The 13,058-nt window shown below is 35.8% G+C and overlaps 1 protein-coding gene across 1 annotated transcript in view; it reads right to left on the bottom strand.

The window, feature by feature from the left end:
- Positions 1 to 10,954, bottom strand: part of LOC121374543 (multiple epidermal growth factor-like domains protein 11) — a 41,047-nt gene extending 30,093 nt beyond the window's left edge. The window contains exon 1 of the mRNA XM_041501648.1: positions 10,876 to 10,954. Within this exon, the coding sequence (XP_041357582.1) occupies positions 10,876 to 10,954 (79 nt within the window). The remainder of the gene's footprint in view (positions 1 to 10,875) is intronic.
- Between the last annotated feature and the right edge of the window lie 2,104 nt (positions 10,955 to 13,058).

Here is a 13,058-nt window from a genome sequence, read left to right as displayed (position 1 = left end):
TAGAGGCATTACATTACTTAGCTGTCTTGGAAAGCTATTTACGGCAGTTTTAAACAAAATACTAACATAGTTTGCTGATTGTATAATGTTATTAACTGAAGCCCACACTGGATTCCGGAAAGGTTATAGTACCTCAGACAATGTATTTGTTCTTAGTAGCCTTATAGAATATATGTTATCCAAAGGAAAAACAACAACTGTACTATGCTTTTATAGATTTAAAAAAAGCCTTTGACACTATATGGAGAGAAGGTTTATGGGAAAAAGGTATTAAATAGTGACATACGTGGTAAGTGCTTTAGAATTATATACAATAAGTATGATGCAGCAAAGTCACGTGTATCAGTTAACGGAAAACATTCTCAGTTCTTTATGTGTAATATCGGTGTACGCTAAGGCGAAAATTTGTCGCCTATATTATTTGCTATTTATCTCAGTGATTTGGAGCAATACTTTATAGAAAATGATGTTAGTAGCTTAGAATAATGTGAGGAGAATATTCTGCATAGTTTGGGTGTGTGTATACAGTTATTTTTATTATTTTATGCAGATGAAATTGTAATTATAGCCGAAAACGCATATTCTCTCCAGCGAGCATTTGATGTCTTTAGTCTGTACTGTAATGAATGGAAGCTTTGTGCAAATACATCAAACAGTAAAATAATTATATTTTGTAAACGAAAAAGTAAAAGGATACCCAGAGTTGTATTGTGTGATGAATCCGTTGACATTGTTGATAGCTATACATACCTTGGTATTAAATTTACATATAATTGTAGATTTTGTACAGCAAAGAAACAGTAGAACAAGCTACTAAAGCCATGTATGGTGTATTTAGAAAAGCAAGACGACATAATTTACCTTTAGATTTACAACTGAAATTGTACCACGCTTTTGTGTCGGTCCCTTTGATTTTACACGTGGTGTATCCCATACTTAGACCACGGGCGTGTCTGACCTAAATTTTTGCGATTGCTGAATGGCTGAAGAAAGTTACGCCTACAGGTCGCATATAGTTCAGCAGGAAGTAAATTAGAACATTGTTTTAAAAAGGAACAATTTCACTAACATTAGTAATAAAGTTACAATATAAATCTGTAAATATAAAATAATTATTTTCTTTAAAAAAAACAACCCCAAAACCCCAACCTAAACAAACAAAAATTAAATACTTTCGATTTCTTTTCCATTACATTACTTTATCAGTTGCAACATTTAAAAAGACACCTCCTGTATTGAGGGAGCTAGCAACGTTAAAACAACGCCTATAGCAGGGGGTCATGGCACACAACCCACTTTTCCATGTTACACTGTTCAGAAAGTTTGAAATGTATTTTAACACCTAAAATTCAAACTTTTCTCGGAGAAGCATGCCCGGGCACACAACTATATGCATTTTGATTCACAGACATTCGCCCCATCCCGCTCTCTTTTTCAAATACACTTTGCGGGCCCTGTGTAAGTCTTGAAACACACACACACACACACACACACACACACACACACACACACACACACCATGTTAAATATATATTCGTCTGTTATAATTATATACATGACTCAAAGATAGTGTGGGTGCCCTCCCCAGGTATGGGTATCTCACAGTATAAAATCACGGCCAAGCTCGTGCCAAAATTCAGCAATATATAGTAGAATTATTAGCTATTGGAAACGGAGATTTCCCGTAAAAATATACAATATATAGTAGAATTGTTAGCTATTAGAAACGGAATATCGATTGCAAAGAGCAGTAAATGTCTGCCATTATATAGAAATTTCTGTTCAGTCTGTATGAAAATTGTATTTTTAAATCTAGATGGTTGTGTAAAGTGAACACTATTTTAGATCTAGCTGGTCTAAGCTATATTTGGTTAAACCAGTTTTATATTAATGTCAATAGAAAATGTTTAGCACAAAAAAAAAAAGGAAGAATTTATCGCGATATGTATATACAGGAATAGAACAGTTCTCTAGAAAACTCACCAAAAGGTATCATTTATAGATTATTTAAAAATGAACATTCATATGAACCATATCTAGACATACTCCCTTTGAAACGAAGAATTGCATTTACCAGATTTAGACTTGCTAACCACAGACAACCCGTTGAAATAGGAAGATGGACTCATTTACTAAAGGAAGAAAGGTTATGTAATAGTGGTTGTATTGGTGACGAATTTTACTTCTTATTTGAATGTAAAGCACTAAATGATATTAGAGTACTATAGTTATCTAATTATTATTATACACAGCCAAATGTTAAAAAATTAATATACTTTTTAATAAGCAGAGTAAACATGTATTAATAAAACTATGTGATTACATTAAACAAGGTTTAACAAGAATGTGATCTAGAAATGAACATGAGTACATGTATTTACTATATTATTTATTTATTATACTTTATTGTTCTCCAAATGTTATTTGTATATGTTTGTAACTTGCTCACTTTGTAAATATTATATTATTATATTACCTCATGTACCATGTATATGGTCTGAGTAAATAAATAATTGAAATCGATTCCTTTGCAGTTAAATCTAAAAATAACGAAATATGTAATTTGTTACTGTGGGGGCGAGACGTAGCTCAGTGGTACAGTGCTCGCTCGATGCGCGGTCGGTCTGGGATCGATCCCCATCGGTGGGCCCATTGGGCTATTTCTCGTCACAGCCAGTGCACCACGACTGGTATATCAAAGGCCGTGGTATGTGCTATCCTGGCTGTGGGATGGTGCATATAAAAGATCCTTTGCTGCTAATCGGAAAGAGTAGTCCATGGAGTGGCGACAGCGGGTTTCCTCTATCAATAATTGTGTGGTCCTTAACCATATGTCTGACGCCATATAACCGTAATTAAATGTGTTGAGTGCGTCTTTAAATAAAACATTTCCTTCCTTGTCCCCTGCGTGTGCTGTAACCTCACCGTGGTGCAGGGGTGTAACATTCTCTTTGAGAATGGCCAATACAGCACAAAATTGAAGTTTTGAGTAAAATTCAGTATCCGTAAAATTCTGTGATATTTGTGTTTTTGCACAGTTCTTTACACTGTTTTTGTTTAAGTCTTGAATTGTTTATATTGATGTTGATCATCACTTTATTTATTTGCATTACCATTGTTTGACACCCAATAGCCGATGCATTTTTCGTGCTGGGGTGTCGTTAAACATTCATTCATTCATTCATTCCTTGTTACTGTGGTATAGAAAATTAAACCGTACATTATTTTAACTACAATTCGTTTACGTTTGTACTAGTGAGCAATGTATGTAGACAAGCATTATTTGGCTGCACTCAATATTCCGCGAAATGCACAGAAGCAACACGTTAGTGACCGCGAATCACGAAGACCATTACCTCTGAAACTCAACTACTTCAGCAAAAAAAGATAACACACAGACAGTGATCATGCTAAGAAATAACAAGTCACATTTGATAAATTGACATAAACGAAAAAAAGATAAATGGATGTACACTATTTTATATGAAGATGATGATTACAAGCTAACTGGGTTGTTTGTGGTTATCGAAGTGTCAGTAGATCATCGTAAAAAGTATTTAAGAAACAATATGCAGCTTCTTTGCCCATAAATCAACATCACGACCACCAGGGAAATATAATGCAGCATTGTAGGTGCTCTTTTCACTTTCAAGTCCTAGTCAGACATGATTGTGGACTACTTTAAGCAACTTCCAGGTACTACACTTCATCTCGTTTTTGGTGGTTATCGTTCAGCAAAGAGGACAGCTGTACTAGTCCAACGAGTGGCCAGACAAATGGTACCAACAAACAACAGATGACATGACACTGGCGTTGCACCGTGTATAGACCACCGGCTGTCAATGCGGCAACTAGGAACAACTTTTACCCATCCATTATTTGGGATTTCGAAATTACAGATTTGCAATATCCAGAAATATCCGTACTGAAAAAGTGAGGTCAAGATTGTGGATTAGACGATTGATGTTATTCTACATATGATATATAACTGGTATAAAAGGCAAAGGAGGAAAAAAACGCCTGGGGAAAGTCGTTACATCATGATATTAGTATTACCCGACACAGGGAGACAGATGCGATTCTCACCTCTGAAGCACCTGCCTCCAGAAAAAAAGTTCACTGGTATATACCATTCGGCGCATGCATCTTGTAACAATGTTATGATTAACTGTTTAAGCCCAATACACATCCAGTCAGAAGGAAGATTCTTGAATACCAAGTGGATAACCGAGTATGTAGTATTGTCGCATGATTTTCAAGATGCCAACACCACTGACCATGTACCACCTACGCCAATATATACATGTCATTCTGGATGAAACAGGTTTGGCATATTACACCCCATACCCCAGATATTTGCTACAGATTCATCGATGACATTTGTGCATTCTCATCAACTACTACTGAAGATATCCAGGTGTTTTTGTGATTTATTCACTGACTTGCACGCGTCTTTCATGGCACTGTCACAATATAAAATACAATAACACTTTTAAAGCCCTTCATGTAGCTCCACACGTGTATCAACCTGAACACTATTATGTTTGTCACCTGCTTGAAACGATATCCAATTAGAATAAAAAGACACCCAACACAGCAGAGTCCCTTTAGATTCACATATTGAACTCAGTTTGGCCACATGGACTAAATGAAAATCATACCAGTGGATTTGTTTTTCACTTTCCCTATGTTGTTTTAATCAGTCCCTGTCAAGTGTTTTAATCAGTCCCTTTCATTACCAATTTACCTGATTAGTTCCTTTTTGTTCATTTAGCTTGTGTTGTTTTATATTTTGTCCACTTATAGCCAGTCTGTTTTTAACTTAATTTCATTTGTGTTTTATTTCCCTGAGGAAGTTTAAAGTTTTTAAAAGGAAACGTTGGGTTTTTTAAATAGTGTTTAAGACAAATTAGATTTTTTTTTTTTTAATATTTATTATTTGTTAATATAAATAATTTAATTTGTGTGTACAAAATGACATAATCTAATAGGAATTCTGATTTCACTGAGCCTGTTTTAACATAAATGCATTTGACATACCGGTATCTAAATATTCTACTTATTAGTACTTATATTAATACAAGTCCACTGTAAATTATCTTAATCATGGTTCATACACTTATTTACCAAGACAGGTCATGACATTCCTTGATTTCCACTGATAATGGAATTAACAGCAATTCAAAAGTGCTTTACACATTATACTTGTGTTTTCTCTCCAAAGGCTGTAAGAGTAATACATTGTAAATTAAAGAAACAAGATACTGGTATTTTACAATTATGGATTTCTAAAACCAGATGCAGCAAGAAATATTTATGACTCACTTACACAGGGGTTTCTTCTTCTACCCGTACAAGTGTACTCTATATATAAAAGTACACATATGGTTTAATAATAGTTTAAAGCGAATATAGGTACAACATCAATTAACTTAACACTAATTACACTAATTGCAACAGATGCATTACATGCAGTATTCACACGTCTTGTTTCATGTTTAATATATGATTTGAGTTACTTGTTTAGCATGTACATGTATTTCATAAACAATAACAGGTATTTACATTTTCATTCAAAAGTGTGGGTTTTTTCAATGTCATCAGTGGTGGATCCAGAAAATCTATTTGGGTGGAGGGGGGGGCGGGGGGCAGTGACATGAGGTGGAATGCCAAGGGAACTTTGGGAGAGGTTTGGAGGGGGATCGTAAAGAAATTGAAATTAATATATAATAAAAATATAATATCACAAAATGTAGGGGCCCCGGGCCCCTGCCCACCCACCCCCCCCCACCCCCCGATCCGCCTCTGGTCATCCTATAATTTTTCATAATGTAGTCAACATACTCCCCCAAAAAGTAAAAGTATTATAACTGTTATACGGCTTAACAGTCACTTCAGAATAAAATATTCGGTTTTTGCTACATTTTCCCAAAATAGTCTAGTTAGGCCACATTTATTTTAAAGGGACATACCCTAGTTTTTAAGCACTACAGCATATTTTTCACTATTATGATCACTGAAATAAAAATTAATTATAGTTTATTCTTTAGATTATTCATTTCCACAGAGCCGAAGTGTTTCCGGTCATCCTGGTGTCTGTAGTACCAAACATTGCATTTTTCATATTTTTAAAAACGCACGTGCCTCTGAGAAGTAGCGGTTTATCGATTCGAGTTCTATTTTTAAGGATATTTCCTGTTTTAACGTCACAGACTCTTCTTTCACTCCATTGTAACTTTATCCAAATGAGTTACTGGTTTGTAAATTAACTAAACTTAGTGTCCAATTTTTACTGGTTAAAACTAAGGTAATGCGACTTTAAAAGGTACTAAATAAACTGAAGAAATATTAAAAGTTTCTGTTTCAGGATATTTATGTAAATACATTCTAGATTATAATTTGGAAAGTATTTTATTGTTATGGTCAATTTGTTTTTGGGTCAGTGGCAAAAACCAAACTGTTTGTTCTGTTATGCTTCAAGTATTTAATCAAATTTCACACTGCAAAACGAGCTCTGCAGTGGAATATCCAACAATGAAAGAAAATGAACCTTTTTTTATTACAACAGCTCAGCACATTTTAAAGTTAGTGTTAAACATTTGTGTTTCAGAAAAAAAACAGCCTTCATAATTTTGGCCCATGGTCATTTTGATACTTGGCATAGATACTGACTCACTGGGAAGGTAAACCCATGGCCCTCACACAGGCTACTCCTACCAATTACTTTAATTTCAGTATTTTCACTTTCATTCAAGTTATTTGTTTACACCACCATCACAGCATCCTTTGGTAGTGTTTTTGTCAGTAATTTCAGATATGATTAGTATAAAAAGAAAATGCATCCTACATATATATATATATATTACAACTTAAAAAAGAGATATCAAACTAGTAGGCACTTATAGACAGATTAATCAAATATAAGTTTAACAAATGAAGAAAATAAATTTTTATTCTGCCTTGTGCCTAAACCAATTTCTGGGAACATTATTAAAATATTAGGTAGGGCCAGTCTAAAGTTTGTAAACGGCTACATTTGTACTCTTTTTAACCTAAAATAATGTTAAAAAATAAAATAAAATAGGGAAACCTAATTAGGGTAAGCCCATTTTGTTTAGGTAGGGTCGGTTTCAAGACATTTTTTAACGCCTTAATGGGCACACCGTATTGATTGAAGCATAGTGTATTGCTTTTTAAAGAAGAAATGCATTAGGCACAAGTTGCACAACTTACTAGGCCTTCTCCACATCTTCACTATTTCCTGTCTATATTGTACGTATGTTATTTGCATGTTTCGAAAAATGTTTTCTTCTTCAAATTGTGTATGAGGGGCAGCGGAAGAGGTGAAGGCCGATAGGGCCATGGTGTCCTTTTTTTCCTGTTGCTGTGCTCAAAAGGCCCTATGTTAACATCTGATATTTAAACTTATTCCGGATGAGCATGCCTCCGAACAGATTCGGGCCCTCAAATACATGTATTATCTCTCACACACACACACACACACACACACACACACACACACACACACACACACACCACAACCTTTGAACTGACAGCACACTACTAGTACTCCCACCATTCCCACTTTCAAATGCACTCCGCTGGCCCTGTACAGAATATAAAAAGTATGTTGTTTCTAAAACACTTTTTCTTTTAGTTTTATGAAATTATTGATTAAAATAATAACTATATAAATTAATTAATTAATAATCGACAACAATCATGATCAATGCCATGGAGGGGGGGGGGGGGGGGGGAGTAGGACGAACCCACCAAAGCCCTCCCCTTCACCAAAAAGCAGTGAACAAAACACACAAAAAACAAATGTGCACATAGCATACATAAAATGAAGAAAACGTATTTCAACTAGATTTTATTCAAATAATTACATTTTTAAAAACCGAGAATGGATAGGGTTTTGGCAATGACATAAAACGTCTCGTTTTCCAGTGATTCACGTTTCTTGTTGTTGTATTTTGTCATATAATAGATTAGTTATGCAGTCTAGACATTCTTTGTGCAATGCCTCATCATCTGATATAATATAACCACTTTTTCTGTCCGTACAGTGATGGACAAAGTAATTTTATACGACCAGTGGCTTCAAATCACACTACCGAACAGCTGTTTAAAGCGATACGATAGTGTGTATAGTTACGATGCGACGTCTATGGGGGAGATAATTTCTGGGGCTTCGCCATTTTGTCCTTGAGATTTGGCTAAGTCCCAGACATTCTACTTCAGGCAGCCGAACTATAAAATTGTGTTCGCAGCTCGTGCAGATTTCTCTCTCTCCCCCTCCCCCCCCCCCCCCCCCCCCCCACACACACCCTTGGTGCAGTGTTATGTGAGCTTGGAGTTCTCTTCAAGTATCGCATTCAACACGACGGGAGCTCAGCAGTTGTCACTCTCAACCTGCGCAAATTTTATGTCGAAATTACTTCTTTTTTTTATAATATTATTAAATAGTCCGATTCTTTCTCTTATTTATTTTTGGACTGTCCTTCTAAAATGCTCCAAATTATATAAATATTCGGCCGAACAGTTTTAATCCTACTAATTTCTTTTACTAATTGCTAATTTCAAAATTAAGTCCATTATCAACCCCCCTCCACCCCACCCCACCCACACCCCACCCCCCACTCCCCGCCCCAAGTCAGGTCACCGATCTTATCGGAGGTCGGACTCGGGATGGGCGTGTTCGGGGCCCTGGTAGTATAGGGACATGTTAAACTAGTTATCTGTGTATCTAATTTCGTTTCGACCGCCCGATCTAATCTAGCGACCAAATTTAATTAGTAGAATTTTCTCGATTAATTATATTAATTAGACATGCGCATCAAAATATTAAAGGCCCACTATTTAATTTTTGGATGTAAATTTCAAAATTGTTCCCTTAATGTTTTTTTCTGTCCCAGAGCAAGTCACTGGTTATCCAGAGACAGGCCCCGGGACGGACATGCTCGAAAAGCTAGTGGTATATGAGCATGTAAAAATTATTCGCACTCGCACTCGCACTCGAAGCCCCAGAAATGATCTCCCCCATAGAGGTCGCGTCGTTACTATACACACTATAGTATCGCTTTAAACAGTTGTTCGGTAGTGTGATTTGAAGCCACTGATCGTATTACTAGGGACTCTATGTGTTTTATAATGTTATTGTAGGTGGTAATTTTATTTTTTCGTAGCGACCACTTTTAGTAATCTTTCAGCTTCACTTTGTAAAATGAGATCTAGTGGTGTCATTAAATAAAATGAACTTTTAACTTTGATCTTCGTTGATTTATTATCATATTAGATGATGGTTCGTTTATTTCTTTTATTTAAAGTGTGCAATAAAATATATTTCTTTTATTTAAAGGTTGCAATAAAATAAAAAAATAAAAAAGTAATTTGTCCAAAACGCTCTGAACACAGTAGTCCAAGTCGAAATTTTACCGATATCTAATAAACATGAAATAAACATGATATGATTTATGTTTCAAAATAAACTTGTTTTTGTCATATTTTTTAATGGACAGAAACACTGTTATATTTATTTCAGTTCATCTAAAGCCGGAACCATCTTAAAAGATATAGGTAACAAGGTAAAATGAGGTAAACTTGTACCACTTGTCGTTCATTCTTTAGTTTCTCTCTTAATGTTCAAGCACGCTGTCCTGGGCACACACCTCAGCTATCTGGTTTCTCTCCAAGACAGTGGGTTAGTTGCGTGTGGTTAGTGAGAGAGAAGAGGGTGTAGTGGTCTTACACATTGATTCGTTAAAACTGTCTCTTGGTGAGAGCCGGTACCGGGCTGCGAAGCCAGTACTTACTTACCAACCTTATGTCCGATGGCTTAACGACGACACCACCGAGACCGGTGACGTCCATTCAATCAATAGAGGAAATGTGACCAAAAATTATGAGGCGCTGTGGATGAAATATAACTACGTTCCTGAGTTTAATATATTCCGATACCAGTACAGCCTTAACACGCACGGATGAAACTGCATCAACTTGCATTTACACGTACGACACGGACAACTGGACACGAAAACCAATCAAATACACTGTAGTTCGCGAACGTTAGCGAGACGTTTCCTGGCTGAACTATGGGTTGATCCACGTTATTTTCGTTTCATTATTTACTACTTTTTAGTTATTAATCTTATAACTGATATACTAATTAACTCAACTGAAAGTGGTGTATAAGTATGTTATACCCGCACTTTACGAGGTGTATCGGTGAATATCCCTATGAATTTGGTCGTAGAGCCTCTGAGGTGTAACTATTACTTATACTAGTGCCAACCGTTTACCTGCCTGCCTTAAAAGATATGCAATGATGACTACTCAACCGATGTCAGTATTGAAATATTAAAAAAAAAAAAAAAAAAAGTTTACTTTATTATACTTAAAGGGGCATATCCTAGTACTATTCAGTGAAACATGAATCTGTGACTTTGAAATGGTGAAATACCCTCTAAAATAGACTAAAACTCGACTCCATAACTGTTACTTCACAGACACACGTGCGTTTTTCAAAATATGAGAAAGGTAGTTTGTGATGTTAAAAACACCAGGATGACCAAAACATTTCGAATGTATGGGAATTGATAATCTAAACCATAAAATCTAAGTAAAGTATGATTTCAGTTATCAAAAACGGCTATAATAGTACAAATATGCCTTAGTGTTTAAAAACTAGGGTATGTTCCTTTAACCATAATATTGCCTTCATGATTTTTATCTCGGAGTTCCTATGATTTTCTATTAGTTAACCTTTCGGTTTATTTTTTTTCCGGCTTTGCCGGTTTCGTGTTCCAGTTAAAATCATGCGTCATGATGGTAATGTGTAAACAAAATTAGATAAATATTTCATTAATGACTTACCAGCCTGCGTAAACGTGAGTTTTGATGTAAACATTAAAATCCACACGAGAAGAATAACATACGTCCAGTCTGGAGCCATCACTAACACGTTGTATTGATGGCAAACCAGGAAGTGTATTCCTTCCCTACAACAGGATGCACTGCAATACACTTGCTATTATGCATAATAATAGATAACGAGATGGTTAGTTAAGTGTATTTAACAACTATATTGACTGACTGTTTATAACTGTTCGGGAATTGCATAATATACCACACGAAATAACAATTCAACAATAACAACTGTAAAGTTAAAGTTTGTTTTGTTTAAATACACCAGTAGAGCATATTGATTTATTAATCGTAGGCTATTGGATGTCAAACATGTAGTATTAGAGAGGAAACCTGCTATATGTTTCCATTAGTAGCAAAGGATATTTTATATGCGCCATCCCACAGACATGATAGCACACACCACGACCTTTGATATACCAGTCGTGGTGCTCTAGGTAGAGCGAGAATTAGCCCAACAGGCCCGCCGACATTCAAACTGTAATGGAAAATATTTATGCATATGCGCATGGACGTTGAAATATGAATATTTAGCTAAAGAAATCGATTATTGAATTAACAAGACATCAGTACATTTTTAAACAGGTATATTAGAGTATAACTGATAATCTTAGACTTTCGTCATACCTCTTCCGATGGAATAATAATCTCCACATATTTAATTTAGAAATGTCGAGTTTCATGTTATGTACAGTTCAAACGGAATGCATATATGCGACATCGAGTTGAAGTAAAATATAACATAGAGCACACACGTCCATCACTAGTAGTCAAACATTTTAGTATACTATAATGTTGAATATCGTAAAATTGGTAACCTGCATTAAACGGCCTTTGTCTTAAACAGCGAAAAAGGGGCGGTACGTAGCGCAGTGATAAACACGTTCGCCTGATTCGCGGTCGGTCTGGGATCGATCACCGTCGGTGGGACTTTTGGGTTACTTCTCGTTCCAGCCAGTGCACCACGACTGGTATATTAAAGGTCGTGGTATGTGTTATTCTGTCTGTGTTCCCACATCCTTGATTTTATGTATAACAGGGGAAAATGTAACGAGTTTTCTCTCTACTACTACAAGTCAAAATTATAAAATGTTTAACATTCTATAGACGATTAGTAAATCAATGTACTTTAGTGGTATCGTTAAACAAAACACACTTTAACTTTAACTTGAAAGGAAATGATTATTCGTTTAACAACAGGGAAGACCATCATACAATTACTGCTATTAATGCACTGTACAAATCCGGCTGACAAGAACCTTTATTTTTGCTGGGATAATAAACTGAATTTTTAAACTTCGAACCTCTGAACAATACACTTAGGCAGCAAAATGTGCGGTTAATTGTAATTCATTCATGCATTAACGAAAGCTACTGTACCAGAAAAACAGTAGTTTTACAGAAGGTATTAAAATGTGATTCTACAGTAACCCACCCACCCCCCAAAAAACACACAAAAAAACAAACAAACAAAAAATAAAAAGACAACAACAACAGCAAACAAACAAACAAAAAAGCAAAACAAACAAACAACCCCCCACCCCCACAAACACACAAAACACGCACGCAAACACACGCACACAGAAGAGCGAGAAAGCCAATTGAGGGAACGAAGAACAATGAGAGGGAGGGAGAAAGAAAGAAAAAGAGAAAAAGAAAAAAAGAAAACAGACAATTAGAAATAATGGGATTGAGAAACATACACAGAGAGACATGAACAGGGACGGAATATTAATGTGGTCAAACCAGTGGTGTCAAGTGGGAGCAGCAAACAAACAAAACAAACAAACAGAAAGAAAAAGAAAACAAGCAACAACCCACACCCCCCCCCCCCCCCCCCCAAACACAAAACAACAAACAAACAAACAAACAACAACTGTTGCGTGATTGTTTTGTTGTTATGGTTCAATTAATTCACGCAGAACACTTTACGATCTACAATGTATATAATTATACGAAACACACTGCCGACATATAGGCTGTTAATACAAGTTAAGCACTGATGTATCTATGATATGTGTTTTCCCATATACCAAGGTCTCTGATATAATAATGCCCGAGGCACATAGTCCAGTATTAAAACGTTGACTTGATGCGCGGTCGGTCTAGTATCAATCCCTGTCGTTGGTCCC

The sequence above is a fragment of the Gigantopelta aegis genome, chromosome 6 (assembly GCF_016097555.1).
Source record: "Gigantopelta aegis isolate Gae_Host chromosome 6, Gae_host_genome, whole genome shotgun sequence".
NCBI lineage: Eukaryota > Metazoa > Mollusca > Gastropoda > Neomphalida > Peltospiridae > Gigantopelta > Gigantopelta aegis.
The sequence above is the reverse complement of the archived record's forward strand: the minus strand, read 5'-3'. Positions and strand labels throughout refer to the sequence as shown.